The following is a 23,096-nucleotide window of genomic DNA, read 5'->3' on the forward strand; positions in this document are numbered from 1 at the left end:
TGCAGACATACCGTATGAGGCTTCTCAGCTGTGCGTGAAATACCTTTCATTTCACTAAAGGACAGTTCACATGCTGCAAAATTCTGTGTCTCTTCTTGATAATGCTGCCAGACACAGTAAACAAGTACATTGAATTGCTGGGCATGTGTGTACTATTAGATGTAAACACCATGTATTGGGATACAAAAGCTGGGCACATTAACAGTAGAGCTTCCACAAGACCATCCTCCTTCTTTTCTAGCAAAGAGCAGGATCTAGTAAATTGTCTCTGCTTTTATAGCACATTGACATTTTCTACAATACCTCATTTATAAAGCCTGTGATGAGACTGACCATATCTGTATAAGTGCTGTGTGCTGTAGACAGACACAGCAAAAAGAGAAGAAAAAAATACTATTATATTTGAAACTGCTGTGGGGAATTTTAGGTAGCAGAATGTAATTATTTGAGTGGGAATCTGGCCAAGACACAATAATTATGAAAAGTTCTATGAGATGTTGAATAACCAGCAGTGGGCAGGACCTCGCTTTAAATCTTACCTTCAAGATGGCACCTCCAGCAAAAGAGCAGGCCTTCCCTAACACCATCCTGGGCATCAGTCTGACTATGAGGGATATCTATGGCCTATTAAATCACCTCTTGGGATGTGCTGGTGCTTGTGATGCTCCTAGGTTTGACCTTGTTAACTAGTGATATCTCCCAAGATCATAGCCCAAGATGATGCTGCCTGAAGACACTATATTGAAATCATTACAGAGGTGTCCATCTGGGAGAAAGCAGAGTGGAGAGGACACAAAATAGGCCTTACTGGTTAGTTCTAAAGTCCTAAACAAACTCTGTTTAGAATGATTGAATAAGCACCACATAGTCTGAGATGAACTCCGATAAAATGTGATTACTTGGGGGGAAAAGTGCATTGTCTTCAACTGACAGAACCAGCACTTTCAGAATATTTTTCTGTTACTGCTTTAGGCTTTGATTGTACATTTTTAGCTCCAATCTTCTAGAGAGGTTGAAAGGATATTAAATCTCCTTTGCAGTCCTTGCATTATCCCCCAATTGTTTGCAGCCAAACACTGGCACAAAAGGCTCCTTTCAGAGACCATCCATTTTATTGTCAACAATAGAGAAAGGCTGCCTTAGGGAAAGAGCTTTAAAAACAACAGTGGTGCAATCAACAAGTTAGCACTACTGCAGGAAAGCAAGCCCTGTTTGTTCACTGGTGAGTTTTGCTGCAGGGGGGCAGAGGAAAGCAGATTACATATCTTTATAGAGAATGGTTAGTCATGTTTGTGTATTTCTTAGATAACCACTAGCTTTGGTCTTGATTCCCAGAGGGCTTCTAATATTGTGTTAGGGTGAATAGGATGGGATGAGATGTTAACCCTGATGAGCTTATGCAAAAATGATAATGGCAATACTGTGCCACACAGCTAAGACAAGCACATGTTCTGCTTCACTGTTTTTAGCCTTGTAACAGAAAAGCAAAATAAGCTTCTTCTTCTCTTGCCTCTTCTCATGGACCATGGACCATGGCAACTAGTGACTAGAAATCGGCCTGTGCCATAGATTTTGGGCACAAATTCAGAGGTATTTGTATTCAGCGTTCCACTTTGGGGCTATCCTACAGTAAGGCAGAGGTTCCCATGTTGGGGAAGGAGTCCCTGAGTCTATCCGACAGATATGGTTAAGTAGGGAAGTTTAGATTTTCCTCAAAATTAAAGAAGGGATCAACTCTGGTATTCATTCATACTACTGACACTAGCAAATCTACATTCCTTTTCAGAAGGCCATTACACTATGGCAGACTATCAGAGAAGAAAAGATGGTCTTGTGGTCAGGCCACTAGTCTAGGACTTGGGTTCTCCACAGATGTCTTGTGTGACTTTGACCAAGCTCCTTTATGTATCAGTTGCCCATCTGTAAAATGGGGTTAACAGCACTTCCCTATCTCACAGAGGTGTTGTGAGGATAAATACATTGATAACTGAGATACTACAGTAATGAGGGCCATATAAGTACCACAGACAGATAATGCCTGTTGATGTAATCCTGTAGATACTGTAATAACACAAGGGGCCTTTTCCACAGTAAACGTGCACAGTAATGGAGATTTCACTCCACTGTGCCATGGTAACTATAGCAGAGCATCTCATTTTATCAGCCTTAATGATATATGCTTTTATATGTCTTGAAAAAACAGCTGTTTTCATGAGACATGAGCACAACATAGTGGGAATCCGAGGAGAACAGTTGATCTTCTAAGATTAATATAAACTTCACCCCACATATCATAATTCTTGTGAGTTCATCTGTTCCCTTAAACTTTCTGCAATTTGAGACCAATATCTCACCCGAATAGTGTGTCCAAAAAATATCCTACGAAACATAGGACTTTGCCATGGCAAATCAAACCAATCATCCATTTTGTCCAGTATACTGGCAAGTGGCCAATAATAGAAACAAACCTTGTATAGATGCTGCAGACGAAGGTTCAAGAAGCCCTTTATTGGGCAACTATAGAATAACTTGTTCTTATGGGTGTTTAGTATTTGGTTTATGCCATTCTCCAAGGGGAGCTGCATTGGTGCTAAGCAGCTCTGAACATGACACCGTAAATAGTTAAGTTAAGCAAGACACAATTAGGGCTAAGTTAGCCCATCTCCTTGAGTTCATAAATCTGTACAAAAGTGTTCAGACCAATCCCAACTGAGACAGGCAACACATGGGGCATGCGCATGTAGGGTCAAATGCCCCACCCAATTTCTGCTTGGCCTGTTGCACTCTCCCCACTCGACCAGAGTTACCTATGGTGGGGAGAGGGCTCTGTATTTCTCCTGCTGCGCTTGCCCCCCAGTGCACTTGGCCCTTGTCCCTGGCAGCTGGGCCCAGGCAGGGAGTGGAAGGGGCCAGACCAGCCACTTCTCATGCTGGCTGCTCCGGTCGCTGTTCTGTGCAGCGCAGTAGCTGCTTGAGAGAGAGCCCGGCTGTCTCCTCTCCCCCGCAGCATGTGTCTGGCTCACTCAGCACCTGTCCCTGGCACTGGCAGCCAGGCCCAGGCGGTGTGAGAAGTGGCTCCCTCTCACTCCCCATCCAGACCCGCTTGCCACTCCTGCCAAGCAACAGCAGGAAAGTCACTGGTAGCAAACTGGAACAACTGTCCCAAGTCAGACCTATCTTCCCTGAGGGAGGCTCTGGCAGGCACAGTCTCTAATCAATTCCTGACCCAGCCAGGCTTCTCTCACAGCATAAGAGGTGGAAGTCTCCACTCCCTCCCAGCCAGCTCCCAACTGAGCTGGGCTCTCCTCTCCCCTTTTAACTCCTTTCCCGAAGCCTGACACCTATTGCACATGTGATCATAGGCGCAGACTCGTGGGACACCAGCAGTCCCCGATAAGCTCCCCCATTGCCCCCCAGTGTTTGCCACCCCCCAGTGGCCCTGCTGATGAGCACCTCCCCCTCCCTCCCCGTGCCTCCTGCCTGCCGCAAACAGCTGTTTCGTGGCATGCAGGAGGCTTTGGGAGGGAGCGGGAAGAGCGAGGGTGCGGCACGCTGGGGGCAGAATGGGGTGGGAAGAAGTGGAACGAGGATGGAGTGGGGGCGGGAAGAGGTGGGGCAGGGCCTTGGAGGAAGGGGTGGAGTGGGACCTGGTGCAGAGCTGGGGGTCGAGCACCCCCCCCAGCACATTGGAAAGTCAGCGCCTGTGCATGTGATAGAGCCCAGAGCAGTTCATTGACTCTCTCCTGGCCGGTGTGGGATGTCTGTGCTCCACCACATCCATATTCAAGCCCCTTCCCCTCAAAAACTTTGGAGGTTTAGATAAACTCCCGCTAGATTTGCCATTATACCCCTGTAACTGTCCTTTTAACTTCAGCTGTTGGAAATTAAAGGCAAGATCTTGAGTTATATCATGTAAGGCAATCAGGCTATACAAGTGTAATGGAAGTAGAATTTGGACTAGTATTGGTACCGTATTCTCAAGCTCCTAATATGAAACATAAATTGGTTAGTCTCTAAGGTGCCACAAGACCTCCTTTTCTTTTTGCGAATACAGACTAACACGGCTGCTACTCTGAAACCTGTAATATGAAATTGATCCTAACATTGAGTTTTGATCCTTAAACTGTGTTTGTGACCAACTATAATTTTCATCACTGATGAGATAAAACCTGCTCTCTGCTACACAGTTGCACCCATATTGACTTCAATAGAGCTGTACTGTATGTAACGGAGAGTAAAGTGTTGACCCCAAATTCCTCCCAAAGTACATTTTTCACAAAATATTCATTCTGGCCTGTCCAGTTTATGCTTTTCCTAACAAAAAATAGATTGACACTATCTTGTGGTTCTTATTAGTACAAAATAATTTCAGAATTGAACACCTCAATTGGCAATTACACTGGCTGTTGAGCACAGCACTTGTTTTAGTACTGCACACTGAATCAGATTAGCATTTTTTGTCAACTAAAGGAAATGTGCTTAAAAGTTACTTTCTGCCAAATTTATATTAACTTTCTATAATGTCTATCATGTAAACAAAGCTTTTTGAGATAGAAACTGTCTTTATTTCAGTGTCTTGTGCAGCACTGAGTGTATTGTCACAGCTAACTAAATAACACATACAAATATTAATTAATAACATAGTGAGGATGAGACAGAGCATGAAACCAGCTGTTGGATTGTTAAATGCTTTTCCATGTGACTCTGTGAATACATAAGGCCTGATTCTGATCTCAGACTGAACACACACATATCGGTGCATCTTTAGGCATCTAAATACACTGAAATTCACATAATTCAACAATGGAACTCATTGCCACAGGATGTTCTTGAGTTCAAGAACTCTGAAGGATTCAAAGGGCTAGTAGAAAATTATACACATTATAAGAATTATAACTGGAAATACTCAAAAAAGGGTTTTTTTGGGGGGGAAATATAAATGCTCATGCTTCAGGATTTGTACTGATCTCTAAATATTGTGTCCAGTTCTCGGCACCACACTTCAGGAAAGGTGTGGACAAAGTGGAGAAAATCCAGAGGAGAGGAACAAAAATGATGAAAGGTCTAGAAAACATGACCTATGAAGGAAGATTGAAAAAAAACAAAACCTGGTATGGATAAGAGAAGACTGACGGGGGACAAGATAACAGTGTTCTAGTAGTAGAAGGCTGTTATAGAGAAGGGTGATACATTGTTCTCCTTAACAACTAAGGACAGGAGAAGAAGTAATTGGCTTAAATTGCAGTAAGAGAAATTTAGGTTAGACATTAAGAAAAACTTCCTAACTGTAAGGGTAGTTAAGCACTATTACAAATTACCCAGGGAAGTTGTGGATTCTCTGTCATGGAGGCTTTTAAGAACAGGTTAGACAAACATCTGTTAGGGATGTTCAAGATAATACTTAGTCCTGCCTCAATGCATGGGACTAAACTAGGTGACTTACTGAGGTCCCTTCCTACATTTCAATGATTCTATCATTCTACTATGGGGTACAAGAAGACTTCCCAGTGGCAGATTACCCCATAACTGACTACTGCAGTTTTTCTTGCTGCTTCTTCTTCTACGGGCTACCACTGGAGGCAAGATACTGGACTAGATGGACCATGAGTTTGATCTGGTATAGCATTCTCAATGCTTTAAAATTAATGGATTGACACTGGCATAAAACCAGTGTAAGATCCTTATTATGCAGAGGGATTATTAGAGTGGCTGAGCAAATTAGATTTACAAACTCTGAAAGAATGAATGGCCAAATCCTTCACTTCCTACACAGGCAAAACTCCCAGTGAAATCACTAACCACTACAACCTACCGCCTTACAACTCTTCCCCATCGTACATATACAGATACTCTGGAGCAGCTATTGTGGATTAGCACAAATGAAAAGTCACTGGGATTTCTGATGGAGAACTAAGGGATTTGCTCCCTCCTCCATGCGAGACCAGCAATGACACATAAGTTCCAGGGGTGAGACCAAATTTGGCTGAAGAGCTCTGGAATCCACTGCCCAGCAGTCACAAGACTGAAATTTACTCTGCAGACTACAAAAGCTCATGGAACTAAAATGTGCTCTTGATGAATGGAGAATCCCACACACACAGCTGGGGCCAGTTCAGTTTAACCATGCTCTTCTCCTTGTTTAAAACAAGTTTTTATTTTTTTAACTGTTACCCACAACACCAGGGAACTGTTTATAGCACTGGGAATGCCCGATATAAATAGATCTCTTGGAGCCAATCTAATTCCAGGAGCCTGAACATTCCAAACATGACATAACTCAGCACAAAGGATTGGCCTGTGAAGTTAGCTAATCAAGGTTGACTTCTTAACTCAAATCTAAGTTTCTGAGGTTACAGCTACCTAAATTAAATTTGAATTGTTGCCTTTGCTTCTGCTGCTAACTTGCTGCTCTATACAAATTCTCAGTTCAAATTGTTAATAAATCTTGGCCTTTATTTCGCTCTCACTAGAATTCTAAGAGAACTAGTGATGGCAGAATTGAAATCAGCCCAGGGGCGAGAAATTACACAGTACATGGTATATCTCAGAGAACTCTGTCGGACAAGATTGGTGATCAGAATTCCAATGGTAATGTGCTGCAGAGGATGACAGAACGAGGAGTAATGGTCTCAAGTTGCAGTGGGGGAGGTTTAGGCTGGATATTAGGAAAAATTTTTCACTAGGAGGGTGGTGAAGCACTGGAATGCATTACCTAGGGAGGTGGTGGAATCTCCTTCCTTAGAAGTTTTTAAGGTCAGGCTTGACAAAGCCCTGGCTGGGATGATTTAGTTGAAGATTGGTCCTGCTTTGAACAGGGGGTTGGACTAGATGACCTCCTGAGGTCCCTTCCAACCCTGATATTCTATGATCTATGATTCTATGTTTTCTTGCATTTGTATAAACAACTGTCAAGAGCTAAAGGAAACTTGCTTATTTAAGTGAAGTACACTGAAGCTCTGAAAACCACAAATCAATGAGAACCTGGGGAATGAGAGATCACAGGGAAGGCAAGACAAAAATGCTGTTTCATGAAATAAAACAGTTACTGTAAATGCTATGGAGTCTGATCTCCTGGTTGCTGAATAACCCAGATCTTCCACCTTGCAGCATTATTTGTAGCCACTTAGTTGCTCAACTGGCCAACTGTTTTTAACTTAATTTTCCTGGTTTCTCCAATGTTACTTTATGTGTATAGTTCTGTGTTGGTCACAATATCTGAGAGCGTCTCTTTTGGTGATCACTTCAGGCCTGATTTTCCTCTCATGACAGTTTTAGGCTGATGTAACTCCACTGACTGAGGTGGAGTTAATTCTGATTTACACTGGGATGAGGGGAGAAGCTAGCCCACTGTCCATTTCTCTTTTACTGCGCATATTGTGGAAAGGTGGTACTGCCTCAACAAAATGCAAAAAAGCACATGATAATAAATAACATCATTCATAGATTACTGAGAATTCTCAGAACCCTTTGGGTGAAATTTGTGACCTACTGAAACTCTGAAAAATCCCCTTGATTTCAGTGAGGTCAGGATTTCACCCTTCATAAACACTAGTTATGTTTAGACAACTGTTTGAAGAAGTAGGTGTAATTTCAGTTACATAAAGGGGTAGACTGACACACTGACATACCACAGCATCTATTGAAATCAAAGTTGGACCTAAAGCTAATTAAGTTTGTTAATAAAAAATGTATAGATTTGATATATCAGAAGAAAGAAAGAAAGAAAGAAAGAAAGAAAGAAAGAAAGAAAGAAAGAAAGAAAGAAAGAAAGAAAGAAAGAAAGAAAATCTGGTATTTCAAATTAAAGGGAAAAAGGTCTTGCAAAAAGTAGTTTTGTTGGTAACTTTAAAAATCTGTTTACTGATATCTTATCTTTAAAAGAGGAAAAAGGAATACTGGTTCTCTTTATACAGATATTATTTCCATTTTCTGCTAGAGACAGCAATTTTCCCCCCAAAAACCCTAGATTTGATTTACAGAGCTGTATTTTATTTAATCAATCATTTAGTATAACTCACCAAATGTAAGAAAACTTTAACCAAAGAAAAGATAGCACAAGCTGCTGTAAGATCATCATACCTCCATTGAGTTGAATTTACAGCAGCTGGCCCCAAGTAGACAAAGGATCTGGTCCACTGACAACGCTTTCATATTTTGGGCTTTTTCAGTCCACACATGGAATGCATGTTTTTTGCATGGAAACTCACGCAACCTCAGCATATGATTTTACTTTATATTTAATCTTAACTGAATTTCTTTTGGAATAATGGGCAAACATTAACTGGCAACACTTCATATTAACCTTGCCATTTCTAACTACTTTATTGCTTATTAAACTTTATGATACTCTACAGCACACTTGATAATCTAAATTAATGCCTTGTCATGACACTAAGCAGTTAGCCTACTCTGATCATGGTAATTTCTTATAGGAAAGAAAGTGAGCTATTAGAATATATAGGATTAGTAATGTAACCCTTCTGGTCATGTGCTATTGGCAGTAACAAGGGCTGGGTTCAAACAGCTGGGTGCCAAAACTAACAAACACCCCCAGCTCGAGCCCCCTCCCAGAATTTCTGGGATCACTAAATACCTTCCATGGGCACCCTTAATAGGCACTACTTCCCCACTTGCAGATATTCAGTTTGTGTATGAAATAAGGAAAACTTTATTAGGGGGAAAGGGAACACACAATCACCTTGGGAAAACACAGCAATAATATATTTATATGAATGATAAATAAAACACTCCCTCACAGTAACTTTGGCAATAGTCTGTTAACTCAGATCCACATCTGTCCAATAGGCAAATTTCCCTTTATCATGTCATTTCCTGCTTCCCCATGCTCTAAACTACACTCAGTTTGATGTCAGTGAGGAGCATAGTCCCAGAGTTAAACTAATCTACCTTTTACTCAAAATGTGTAACTCCTTCAAATAGACTTTGAGCAAAATGGGCTTTAGGGATAGTTGAGCATTTTACTCTCTGGGTCACACTGGGCAACATTTACAAGTGTTGATGAACACTTACTAACACAAGTAGCTCAGTTGATTTACTGTGAGTAAGTACCAACCATTACGAAAAAGGGTTGCACAACTGGGGCCCACAGAAAGTAGCTACAAGGACTTCTTTCTCCAGGTACTTTGGCCTGTCCTCTATATCTCTTTCCAACATAGTTCAGATTCCTCTCTCCTTATAGTCTCTGCCCTCAGGTCCAAATTCACCCTTAGTGTAAATTCCATTTGTTACTATAAATAGCTTCACAATAGAAGAAAATGCAGTATGATGAAGTCTAGACTCTTAGAGAACTCTACATTCAGGAAGTTCCTGATGAGGGAGCAGAGTGTATATGGAGGATGGAATAAAGGTTGAATGTTACACTGTAGTGTCTCTTTCCCTTTTAATGCTTGATTATTAAACATGGTGACAGAAGTGAGGCAGCGGCTGCAGGTACATGAAATCAGAAACTAAGACTATTGCATAAGAAAAAAACCCAACAAACTATACAGGACAAGATTTACAAGTGCTGGCATCTGTCATTCCGTCAGGATGGCCAGACACCAAGGGAGAAGCCCCACCCTCCCTCCCAAGAATACTGAAACTATCAAGATGAGCTGAGAGTCCAATATAGCAGCCTACATAAAGGCGGTAGAATCATAATAACTGGATCACTGAGAATAGAAACTCAGGAATACACCAGAGTGATCCTGTAAATAACAAACACTGAATACTAGCCAAACATGGCCAAGGGTATCAGACACCTGATGAGCATGTGGGGCAATGCAAGTCAAGCAGCAAAAAGACAATTAAAATATACAGTGTTCTCAAGAGACCTTGAAGCAAAGCAGGAATGGATTTTTTCATTGCAAACCACACAAACTACCTCATTGTGGAAGATTATTATTCAGACTTCTAGGAACTACACGAACTGTCAGACACTACTTCAATAAGAATCACAAAGAAAGCAATTAAACATTTCAGCATGAATGGTATCCACGAATCTTTGGTTTCAAACAATGAACCCCAATTTACTTGCTGTGAATTTTGGAATTTATCTCAGAATTTGAATATTACATCAGCACTGTAACATAGCCAATCAAATTAATCATACCACATCATAATCATACCATAGCCGATCAAATGGCAAAGCCAAATCAGCAGTTAAAATTGCTAAGACTCTATTAACAAAGGCTGCAGAAAAAAAGAAGAAATATATAGCAAGCCATTCGTGAACAGAGAAAGACATCCATAGAATGCATTAGTAGTAGCCCAGTACATCTTTGTCTCCCACAATTCACCATGGCCTCCTCTCTTGGAATCATGCATCATGGATGTCCCAAGCCATGGTGCATCATGGGAGATGTAGTCCAACTGGAGAGCCAGGCCAATAGAGCAGAATGGGAACATGAGGCAACTGAACTGCAACTCCCATGAGGCACTGTGGCAGCATAATCAAATCAAAGTATTTTGATTTTTGACTGAATGTTTCAGGCATTCTTTTTTTGATTAATTAAAAAAACATTTTCCATGGAAAGCAGAAATGAACGTTTTTATTTAGTTGAAAACCCAAGTTTTCACTGACAAACAATTTTTATTGCAAATATGTGGTCATCGTAAGTGGATAAGGAACTGGCTCAAGTCCACATAGCCGTAAAATGACATTCAGCAGTGCCTCTTAGACTTCCTAGATCCTAGTCCTGTACACTAATAACATTTCCTCTTAATCACCCATTATTTAAAAATATATCTGATTCCTTTAACTTGTGTAATGAAAAGCAGAATTTCAGAGAGCAAAGGAGGAGCGCTACATCAGTCAACACAAGGTAGACAAATTGCAGACAAACACTTTCTTTCCCTGCTTATTTTCCATTCCTCTGTGCCACTTTCTCCCAGCACTGAAGCAATTTTTCAGTGCCAGAGATCATCCTTGCTGATATTTTCTCCTTTAAATATTTCTGGCATTGATTAATCTTATGCTGTGGGGAGCCCTAGATGGTAGATGTGAGTTAGGACTTGATGGCACAAAGCACGATAGGGATTTTATATCAAAAGGCAGTTGAGAAAAAAACACGTAAGGCTGAAATATTCTCAGCATACCAGCAGCTTTTTTTTTAAAGCTTTTAATGCAGAAAACAGGAAGTGCCTCATTTCATGTAGCTCTCTTGCTCATTCAGCACCAAATTCTGGCATCTTTACTCACTCTGAGTCGTGTTTTATTCCACAAATAGTCCCATTGACTCAGTGTAAGTAAGGACGGCACAATAAGCCCACAAAGCCCGTAGCCTACTACTATTAAAAAGAACACTGTCTCTTGACTCATCGGGCTCTTGAAGCAAGATCTTAAAAGGGTTTGGCAATTTTCTCTTGCACGGCACTCCTGGAGATGAATTTAAAAACTAAAAAATCTATTCAATCACAGCTAGATAGTATCGGTAACACTTCAGGTTGGCTCGTTTTCTCTGTAACGTCTTGGATCAATATCCATTATGGTCAAATCAATTGTCATATGGACAGTAACTATAAACTTCTATTGATTAAAGAAAAATACTTGCAAGACCAGACCATGATTTTAAAAAAAAAAAGGCATTAGCAATGGTTTGACATACCTGTGATTCTTGAAACATTTTGGAAGGCAGCAAATAGTACAGGTATTATATCACCATCAGACAAGCTCACAATAGCTGCTGCTAATAGCATAGATAGTTGTGAATACTAGTCTAAAATTGCCATGGAGAAGTTAGACAGAACTTCAGTGCTTATGTACAAAACCATTCCAGCCGTAGCTTAAGCTCTCTGCCACTGGACCTTCTTCTGAAAGTGCTTTATATATTGAAACTCTCATTACCGTCAAAAAGAGTTCCATACAGGCTGGGTATTACAGAGTCAATTTATAAGAGGTACATTTTAGAAACTGCTGGAATCAGCTGTCACAGCATAATCGGCCAGTGAGCTTTCTGAACTAATACTTCTCTTTTGGTGTTTCACTGGCTGAGTGTGTTGCCAGGCAATGTGCTACTAAAGAGATATGGAGCTGGCATTAAGTTGTAGCAAACAATAGATAAAGTTCTGTTAAACTAAAATAAACACAACCTTAATTCAGGACACATGGGATCATTGGGGATCATTCTTGCTAGTAAGGGGGGTTATGCATTCTCCTTCTCTCATCTCCTTATATATACCGAACAATTCAGTATTTACACAATGAATCTGGCTATTTCCAAACTCCCAGTGGAGATAAAACTTTTCAGAATCACAGGAACCCACTGGCATGGATATGAAACTCTTGTCTTGCCTCTATAGATAAACACCAAGCAAGAGAAAAGCTGAAAGGACAGTGGAATTTTCCAGCCTCAGACATAATAAATAGGTTTGCTCAAGACAAAAAAATTAGGTGGAGCAAGATGACATGCATGGCTAATGCTGAAGAAAAGTGTAACATCCTGAAGAAAATGTGGGCCAAAAACATGTTTGTAAAATATTACCACTTAAAGGGCTACCAAGATCTTTGCCTGCATGGACTGTTCGTTCCAGACATGCCAGTCACACACAGGCAAAGTGTCTGTAGCTGCCCAATTGAACCCGACAGTTTAATCATTATCAAATCTTTGATTAATGGTAACAAAACACCTTCAGCTCTAATGTAAGCTCACTCCTTTTCACACTATCAGTTGATGTCTGAAGTCTGCTTCCTCAACCCCTCTCTAATGAATTAGTGGTCTCTTTTGCGGAGATTATCTACACATTTGTTTCAATTTACCCTGACAAATAAAAGCAGCTTCTTAGGTCACTATAAATGAGTGGCAAAGGGCCAACAGAGAATGCTCCCAGTGCAGGATCGGCTTAGTGCCAACTTAAACTCCTCTACACTACCTCTTCTCACAAGTCCGGCCATAATGGATGTGGTCATAGTACCCTGTGCTACAAGGATTCTGAAATGCCGCAGAGCCTATAGACAACTCAGGACAGACTGCCATGAGTTACAGCAGCTCCCAGGCCTGCCCTAACTTTTGCCAGGAACTGTTTTGTTCTCTATGGCAGCCTAGAAATCAAGTGGTGCAAAGGTGGCTAAAGCTATCTTTGGCTCCTCCTCTTATCTTCGGGTTATGTCACTCAGGAGGCGTAGCACAGCATCTAGTCCCCTGAGACTGCTACAGTGGCATCAGTGTATTCTTGCTGCCTATTTACTTTAGGGGAATTCACAAATGTGTCAGAGAAAAAACCTATTCAATGTGTTGCTCCTATTCAAAAAAAACCTATTCAATGTGCAGCTTTTTTATATCCTGCTCCTTAAGCTACAGTTGTTCCTCTTTAAAAGTCTAGATGTATCAAATATCAAATTGCATTCTATGCAGACAGTAGTAAAAATTTAAGCAAGTGCACTATCATCTAGTACTGTTTATTTGTATATGCACATACATTAAAATATACATCACCCATTATGTAAGACATCCATAGATAATTTTCTATTAAAGTCCTGTGTTTCCTTCCTAATATTTTTATTGGATGAAATTTAAATAGAGAGAGAGCGAGCAAGATGAACATAGACATTATGAATGACAACTTAGTCTATTTTAAATGTTTGTTTCCTTCTGAGCAGTGTTTAATTTGTAATGAAAGAGGTGCCAGGGCTCAAGTAATTATTTTTACTTTCATAATTACTGGTAAACACTGCTTCTGAGCATTGGTATTATTGGATATTAGAAACAGATCTAAATCACAAAATTTGGATCAAAATCTGGATCTAGATTTCAAACATTCTAAAGGTAGAGGATGTAAAGACCTGAGGGTTTTTTTCAAGGCATCTGTTACTGTATATAAACATAGAATGTGAATTCAATGTGAAGGAGGGAATATCTCAGGTGAGCCCAAATGTATATAGCTTTACTATTTATTTGATTCCTGTCCTATACTATACTTTGGCTCACTGAGCTCACTCAAAGGCATCATTAATTCCGTGAAGGTAAAATAAATCAAACTCGCCTTAAGTATAATTCAGGGAATCATATTTATTAGAATTATACTTATAACCCTACTCCTGCAATGGACATTAAGGATCACATTTTAATCTTAAAGTTTCTTCTCTTCTTTTTTTTCCTCTTTTGTCTGCAAAATTAGAGGTGCAGATAACTGCACAATTTCTCCTGTGCAGTGATATACACACCTTTAATTTTGGTCATTTAGACATCTAAGTACAGATCTGTAAATAATCTGTAAATACTTGCACATCTTAATGACCTACAAAGAATGTGCAAAATTTGAGAGGAGCCTTGCAAAACCTATTCCTCTCTTCTCTGTATTTTTTTAAATACCCTGCCTCCCATCTGTGACTTTAAACTTATGGGGGGTGGGAGGGCGGGAGGAGGGATTTCCTGGCCTTCTTGTCCAAACATGAGACCGCTTTTCTCAATTTAAATCCCTATATTCGTTTAAAGATATTTAAATGTGAAATGCCGATTTTGATACAGCTGCCTTTGGAACTGTTGAACCAAACTGCTGAACTACTCTGAGTACTAGTAGATGGAACTCATCAGATTGGCTCCAGCCCCATCTAAGGGCCTGATTCTTCTCTCACACCAGTATAACTCTTTTGGCTTCAATGGAGTTACTCCATACTGAGGCGTTGTCTACACTAGCAGTTTTGTCAGCAAAACTTTTGTTGGTCAAGGATGACGTAAGTTTCACAAACAAAAGCACCGGTGTGGACAGAGACTTCCTCCCGCCAACAAAGCTACCGCCACTCATTTTATTATGCCAGTGGGAGAGCTCTCTTCCATCAGCACAGAGTGGCTACACAGGAAACCTTACAACGGTGCAGCTGCAGCAGTACAGCTGTGCTGCGGTAAGGTCCGTAGTGTAGACACAGCCTTAGTCTAGTGTAAGTGAGAGGAGACTCAAATTCTGAGTTTTAATCACCACGTAGAGTGAAAAAGTGCACAGGATGACTAAAAACCAACAATGCAGGAATTAAAAAATGGAAAGCTTCAATGTCTAAAGGGCAAACATCTTTTGCGTGGGAATCTCTTGACAGAATAGCCTAGCAGGCTGTGTAGCACCAGTTACAATCATAGTAATATAATCACTTCTAAAAATATTGTTTAGAGAATAAAAAATATGCATGACACACTGAAACATAACTTTCCAGATTTTGGTGTTTATCCTAGGTGGCACCTAGGATCAGGGTACTAATCTTTCAGGCCCAGATTCAAGTAGGGACTTAATACTCACAAGTGAAAATGAGTTTCATGGACTCACTTTAGTTAGGGCTGGTCAAAAATTTTCCACTGAAACTGTCTTACAATGAAAAATTGGGGCTTTGACTTAAATTTTTTTCACAAAAACTTTCTCCACCCATTCTCCTACACAGGCCATGCTCCCCAGGTAGATGTCATGTCCCATGATGCACTATGACTGCCATGATGGGTGCAACTCCTCTTCTCACCCAGAAGGGAGATGTTTATGCATCATGTAGTCTGCCCAGGGTGCCTGGCCTAGAGGGGAGAATGGGAGCACGATACAACCAAACTACAATTCCTATAAGGCACTGCAGAAGCATTTCAAAACTGCAATATGTTTTTAGAGGAAATATTTGTGATTTTCATTTTTCACCAGAAACATGATTTTTCCACAGAAAAAAGCCTCATCTTCCAACCAGCTCTAATTCTAATCACCCCCTTTTATGGACCTTGGCTTTATCTTGCTAATTCCCACCAATACTGTTCTTTGATAGTTCATTCTGTTGGTGTACCCATGACCCATTTTAGATATTACTGTCGGTATCTGCTGAAGAGATGCCCATGCAGGATTAGCAGGGGTGTTATATTTGTGGTCTGAGCAACTTTGGGACAGCTGTGCGGGAAACCTCACAGGCCACAGATAGACACATTGTCCTCACTGTCATGGACACTAACTTTCCTCATAGATTTAAATAAAAAGATCCAAGATCTTCCCCATCAAACGAATATTCTGAAGGAACTTCATCTGGGTACAAGACCAGCAGTCAGGCTGCAGGTTAAGATAGTCTCTTTATTTTAAAAGCAGCAAAGATCCTGTGGCACCTTATAGACTAACAAACGTATTGGAGCATAAGCTTTCGTGGGTGAATACCCACTTCGTCAGATGCATGTAGTGGAAATTTCCAGAGGCAGGTATATACATGCAAGCAAGAATCAGGCTAGGGATAACGAGGTTATTTTAACTTAATGTTGGATAGAGCCTCCTCATATTACATTTCATATAATAAGTGGGTAGCCTGAAATGTACTAAGAAGAGCCTGATTCAGTGTCCACTGAAGTCTTTCTATTGAATTCAGTGGGGGCATGGAATCAGTTCTATAGACTATATTAAGCATTTGTTTTCACTCCAGTAGCATGAAAGGCAATGAGAACTGCTGGGTGGGAATTCTTATTCATTGCAATGTGGCTCCTGAATGACCTTAAATTAACAGGTACAGTCTGATTCTCATTTACACTAAAGCCCCTTGACACTACTAGGGTGTAGCAAGGGCCCTCAGAGTCAGGCCTTAAGACTGTAATACAAAAACAGATTTAGCTAATACTTCATAACGTGAAAAGTTGAAAGAATAATTACTCTTTTGTATAAATTGTCAGGCACCACTGTGTAATGTTGTTTGTATTTCATTTTACCTTCTGCATCAGTTAATCCCACTCCTGACTGCTTTACTGATTCTTGTCCATTCTGGCCCATCTTCCCTCTGTCGAAAAAAGCAGTTTTGTAACTGTCAATGAAGTCTTGAACAGAAGATACCAAAGCACAAAAGAAATCCTCAAACAGAAAGAGTATTGGTACAGTCCAAAAAAAGAAGAAACAATCACTTCCTAACATCCTTCAAGGGTGCCAAATATTTTTCATAAATAACAGAAAAGGCAATAACTTTTCAGAGATTCTGATTGGACATGCAGAAATTCTTGTGTCTGTAAACAGCAAGTCTCCCATTGTCAACTGGAAGAGACTTCAGAGAAGCTACATTCTTTTTGCAGAAGCTTGTAATCACATAATCGGAAACCTTGTTACTTGATCAAATTCTACTCTCCCCACAGTCTATTATGGTTAAGGGGAAAGGTGAAATAAATAACACGGGTCCAGAAACTGATCTCAGTTACACAAGCATTATCCCATGTACATTCTAGTACACCAGACCGTCGCTAGAATGTGGGATTTGAGATGTGGTACTGCATTAACACGGGGACCGCGTTATAGCGGGGACTGTGTTAAAATGAATTGCAATTAAAGTAATTAAATTTGGGATCCATGGCCGTGACTGCGTTATATGCGAATTCGCACTATATAAACACGCGTTCTAGCGAGGGTCCAGTGTATATCACAGCTTTTGGCCATATGCAGTGTTGTTGCAGTCATGTTGCTTGCAGGATATCAGGGAAACAAGGTGGGTGAGGTAATATCTTTTATTGGACCAACTTCTGTTGCAGAGAGACAGAAGCTTGCAAGTTTACACAGAGCTCTTCTTCGGGTCTGGGAAATGTACTGAGTGTCACAGCTAAATACAGGGTGGAACAGATTGTTTAGCATAATTAGTTAACATGTATTTCAAGGGACCATTCAAGGTGAAGTAGCCCCTTAACACCTCTCCAGTCAGAGGGAAGAAAGGAGGGGAAAAATGCCCCAATAACAACTACGTAGGTGAAACCAGTCAATCACTACGCTTTCCAATGAACGCACACAGAAAAATATAAAAGACAAAAACACAGTATCAGCCATGAGTGAACACTTTTCACAAAATAATCACTTCACATCTGACCTCTATTTATGGTCTATTACAATAATCTATAACACACAACCCCCCTCTTCCCCAGCTTCCCCCCCGCCCCTTTCCCCCACTATGACTGGCGAGGTATTAGCAGGCCTCTGCACCTTGCATGAGATATATTAACTACTTATGCTAAACAATCTGTTTCACCTTGTATTTAGCTATATTTCCCAGATCTGCAGTAGAGCTCTGTGTAAGCTTGAAAACTTGTTTCTCTCACTAACAGAAGTGGGTCCAGTAAAAAATATTACCTCACCCACCTTGTTTCTTTAAGTTTTTGGTCCCATCATTCATGAGTCAGTGCTCTTATACCATAAGAGGTCTCCTCAGCAAGATATTTAAATTAGATTACTATGATTTGTACAGTAAGATAAATTTTTGCTCAATCACAGTATTTCTTTAATAACTGTTGTGACACTATAGTTCAGGCTCGGAAGGGAAGGTTCTTTCACACTCATTGAGCATGATAAACAACTCATCATTGAGACACTGTAACCCTGATCTCATCAATTAGGTCTGATCTTGACAGCTAACCAGTGTGATAAAATTCCTTTGATTTAGAAGAAGAGTTATTTCTACTATTCACTTGGTTAATATGGGCAGGTTTTTATCTCTGTTACATAGGTGTAACAGAGATCAGTATCTGGTCCTGTTTTGTTTATTTCAATTTACTCCTTAACTATTCTAGCGAGGTGCAACTAGCTTTGAGGCATGATTACAATCCTCCAGAAAATAAACTTTGCAATTTTGAATGGACTCTTCCCATTTACAATGGGTAACCTTACAATATACCGTGAGAGAGAGATATGGTGCCAGATCCTCAACTGGTGCAAATCGGCATTGTTCCATTGTAGTCAAATGGAGCAGTGTTGAGCTACACCAGCTGAGGCTCAGGCTCTTAAATTTCACATTACAGTAGGAAGTTGTCCTTCTCTGTGATAAAATAAAAAAAACTGAAGGGAAAAAGTAAATACAAAACAGATTTTTGAGTTCAGTTTAATTGCCTAGCAAAGTATTTCTTTTTTTCATACTTTATGAAGTATGGCAAATATGCTGTAGAGAATTATTAGTGCCCAGGGTCAGATTCCCTGCAAATTGTGTAGTCATTTATCATTCTAGTTTAGTAGCATTTCACACCTGCCACTTTGCTCTGGTGTAAAAGTCTACACAATGGACTGGGCAATGAAGAATCTGGCCCCTATTCTCCAGCAGGGTTTGGTATGAGTGACATTGGTAATTTTCAGAAGTTTCATACAAGCTCTGGCATTTTGATAATGAGAGATGCAAAAAATGACCCACCAAATGTGGTGATTTTATAAAATGCTTTCTTCTATTGTTATATAATTATTAATTTCCCTTGACGTTTGTAACAATGTCTAACATCTGCAATGACATGCTTCTAATTACCTACCTCATCAAATAATCCCCATAGTATCACTATTAATTTTTTTTTCTTAGCTAGATATTCAAATGGGCACCACCACTAGGCCCAAAACAAGAGTGGTTTAAAACTCAGGCTTCCCTAACACGCCATGAACTTATATTTTATCTTTAGGAATCATTATAAACTAATTATGCATCTAGATTGTAAAATACAATTAAAAATAATTTTTGTTCCTCTGAAGTACAATTTGTTTTAATCTACAGCAAGGGTGAGTGAAAGATTCAATAAAAAATTAATCAGATGGAACTTTACAGCCTGAGCTCATTTCTCCCCTCCCCTAAGTTGCTGAAGGGGAAACTTAAAAGTAAGATTGATAGCTCTTTTCCTTTTTAGCATCTAATAAGTTACAGTCATTTGCTATTCCACTACATTTCAACAGGGGATAAGCACTTTGGAATGTCACAAACTCGAGAGAACAAATTGGTTTTGTTTCATTTATAAATTCAAGAACCTTTAAAAAAGTTGCTTTCATCTCCTGTGCATCAGATTTCAGGACTACAGAGCAAGAACTGATAATAGTGTGCTCAGAAAAGGCACAGGAAAGGAAGATTTACTTGAAAAAGTTCATTAAACATTAGTGTGGTTCCAGGCCAGTATTGGGCTGATAGCCCTGGCACTGGCAAAGTGTGAGTCTGGTTTAGAAATATGGGGTCAGAGTCACAGCTGGAGGAAATCAGAGTTTCTCTACTGAAGAGAGGTGCTCAGCGTCCACACACCTCTCTAGCAATGGCGATCATGTTGCTGTTAGGTCTCAGATAGCCCATGTTTTATACTCCCCTCTGCAGAGGGCCAAAGGGTGCTAAGCCATAGACAGTACTCTTCCTAGCAGCATTAACTGACTCTTAGTACCACACAGTGGTGGAATTGGGTGCTGCAGGGAATAGGGTAAATATGCATAGCCAGCGAGGGTGTGACCAGCTAGCTCTTCAAAGACCATTGGCAAATGTTTCATGGACCAGACAGAGTCTGAAAACAATTGATCTATTTCCTTCTGAAGAGTGTTAACATCAGAAGGGGAGAGGAATTATCTAGCATGATACAAGGGGTATAATTAGAAGTAATGGATAAGGTTAACAATAATAAAGCTTAGTGTTGTAAAATAAGGATAAACTTGCTGATGGCGAAACTTGTTAAACTGTGGAGAATACCCCTATATTGGCAAGAGAAGGGATATGATGAAGAAGTCTTCCTCAAACTACTACGATAATGCAGACATGGGGCTGCACCAAAAATCTCCATTCAAATTCCTAAATTTTGGGGAGGTTTGGATCCAGATCTGGATCTGAATTTTGCTGTTAGCACCTGTGTCTAGAATGGGGCCAAACTAAAAACCCAAATTGAACATCCCCAAATTTAGCAGAAGTTCTGCTCTCCATCAGCACTTTGTGACTCAAGCCCATCTCTACAAATGTGCACAAAAAGGGATGAGGATGAAGTTGCTCCTGGATTATTGCAATTAGTTTTTTCTGTAGAATCATGGGTGTAGTGGGCTTGAACGTTTCTAATTGTGCAACATTGGAAAATGCAATTACGGACTCTGACAAGAGTCCTATCCAGTTAAATGCTATTAGCTGTTAGATTGTATAACAAGTCTTGGGAAGAAATGACATATGAGGAAGCCTGAGGCCTCCAAGTGATGTACATAGTACTGTCAGGACAATACAGTGTATTAAAGAAAAAGCCTTACATCCTTGGAATAGGAAACAGATTGTTCTCCCCTGTGGTGCTGCTGCTTCCTTCGCTATCCATGCTATATCCACTGCCAAAACTACTGGCTGACGAGCCAGTGGAGACAGAACTTTCTGTAGGTCGGTGGTTGGTAGACCTTGCTGTACAGAGCAGGAATAATGGGTTACAAAAAAGCTTGTAAGGTATAAATGTAATCAATGTTAAGAATGAGCTATTCATCACAATTAAATGCTGCAAACACCTTTACGCTGTACTTTACTTCATATTCATTTGACAAAGTGAGTAGGATAGTCCTACAATGAGAATCCCAATGTACCTTCCTGTTATTCTTTATGAAAAATTCCTTCATTGAATTTGATGACTTTTGATATAGTACAGGGAATCCAAAGGAAGTACCATCGATACACCATCTAGTCCCACACAAATTGTGTACGGAAACATCCTCCTCTTCAGACATCAGATCATTACATTTCTCAACTGCTCATGAATATCTTTGGTATGCCTTGAGTTTTTAAGCACAGCACTTAGCAATTTAGTAAACTGGTGCTAAACCTCTATTTCTTAGGCTAATTTCATGTGGTGACTGTATGTCAACTCTAAAGAAATTATTTTTGCTTTAGATGCTTTATTCTGGTTTACTATTTTTGATACTCCAAACTAATTAATTGTCCTGCATTTGGCCCTCAGCAAGTTGAGAAATATACACAGATGACACACTGTGACATTACACTTAATAAAAGAACAATGAACAATATCTGTTCACACATTGAATAACACAATTGCCCAGGAAAATAAATATAGGGGTTTTTTTTCTTGAAAAGATAGCTATGGATGGCACTTTTCACTTTAGTAGAATGGATATAATGCTGAGGATAGAAATATTTGTACTAGAAGCTCTCACTTTAGTAAAGTTTTGCTGTCATCTTGGTCAGCCTTAAAACTTGAAGACAAAGAATTCAAAGGGATTACATTTATACATGAAATGTGTCAAAAATCTAAAAGCAAATAATTTCAAATACAGCCCAGAACCCAGATAAGTTAATGATATTTATGTTTGACTTCGTGTGTGTTCTTTCCGGTGCAGGCTTCTGCAAACTGCCTTGCAATGTGACCCAAAGTTAAATAAGACACCCTAAATATATTTTGAAAATGGATTAATAATTAACATTGGAAAATAGGAATAAAAGAAAACAGTGCACCATGAATCATTGGTCTGTCCTAACCCTGAGTTCATATTCCCACAATGATTCTTCCCTTGTAAATTCAGTAACTCTTTAAAACGCTATTACCATCAGCTGCTTTCATTCACTCAGTCCATCTATTTGAATACTACTAGGTTCCTTTAAGACCCCACTGGTTTTCAGCTGTATTTCATGACCCTTTGCACTTAAATTATAATCACTCTTAAGAGACGATTAGCAGGTAACTTTCAAAATCAAGCCTGGCTCAGTGAGATACCCACCAAAGCCTCTGTTTTTCCAGAGAAGACAGATACAGCACTATAACATACTCTGCCAAAGAAGACCCCATCGGATAGGTGAAATTACACTAGGAACTCTGCCATTTGTGGTACTTCTGATAACTCATGTGAGTAGGGAGCTGGATTGTGTAGGGAGTAGAAGGCCTGCCAAAAGCATATATTTCCAGAGATTCGTGGGGCAACTGAAGAAATCTCAGGCCAAGCCCCCCACTGTACACCATGGCCTCCTACTTCTGGCAATCTGGATTCCTCCTTGCTCACGTCTGAACAGAGCCACCCTTAATCTAATTTCTGAGACTGTTTGCAGGATCAACACTAATCCCAGTGGTTGTTTCGGCATAGGTGTGCCATACGATGATGTCACATAAACTGGCTCCCTCCTCACACCATCACATCTGAGCAGCCGTACCCCCACAAAACCCATAAAAACCCAAAATGGTGACTGTGCAGAGGGATGGTGTTGATGCTTCTTCATTACGGAGTTACTTGCCAGTTAGGGTCATTAGTCCACATCTCAGCTTGTCCATTGTTAAATCAGAGGGGAATGATATGGCCCAGTTTCCTTGTTTAGTCTGTAAAGACTAGTTCCTGGAGTCCCCAAGTCATTAAATTTGTCCTCCAGTGGACCTCCTCTTCCTCTATATCCTTATGGGTAGTAGTAGGAATACAGAATTCAGCACAGCATTCCAAACAAGACC

General features: G+C 40.1%; 1 protein-coding gene across 4 annotated transcripts in view; it reads right to left on the reverse strand.

The window, feature by feature from the left end:
- Positions 1-23,096, reverse strand: part of PCLO (piccolo presynaptic cytomatrix protein) — a 537,772-nt gene that overhangs the window by 39,370 nt on the left and 475,306 nt on the right. For all 4 annotated transcript variants that reach the window (XM_048836504.2, XM_048836503.2, XM_048836502.2 and 1 more), the window contains 2 exons: positions 20,917-21,058; positions 16,644-16,711 (listed from right to left, as the gene is read on the reverse strand). In XM_048836504.2, coding sequence (XP_048692461.2) covers positions 16,644-16,711; positions 20,917-21,058 — 210 coding nt within the window. The remainder of the gene's footprint in view (positions 1-16,643; positions 16,712-20,916; positions 21,059-23,096) is intronic.

The sequence above is a fragment of the Caretta caretta genome, chromosome 1 (assembly GCF_965140235.1).
Source record: "Caretta caretta isolate rCarCar2 chromosome 1, rCarCar1.hap1, whole genome shotgun sequence".
NCBI classification, from domain to species: domain Eukaryota; kingdom Metazoa; phylum Chordata; order Testudines; family Cheloniidae; genus Caretta; species Caretta caretta.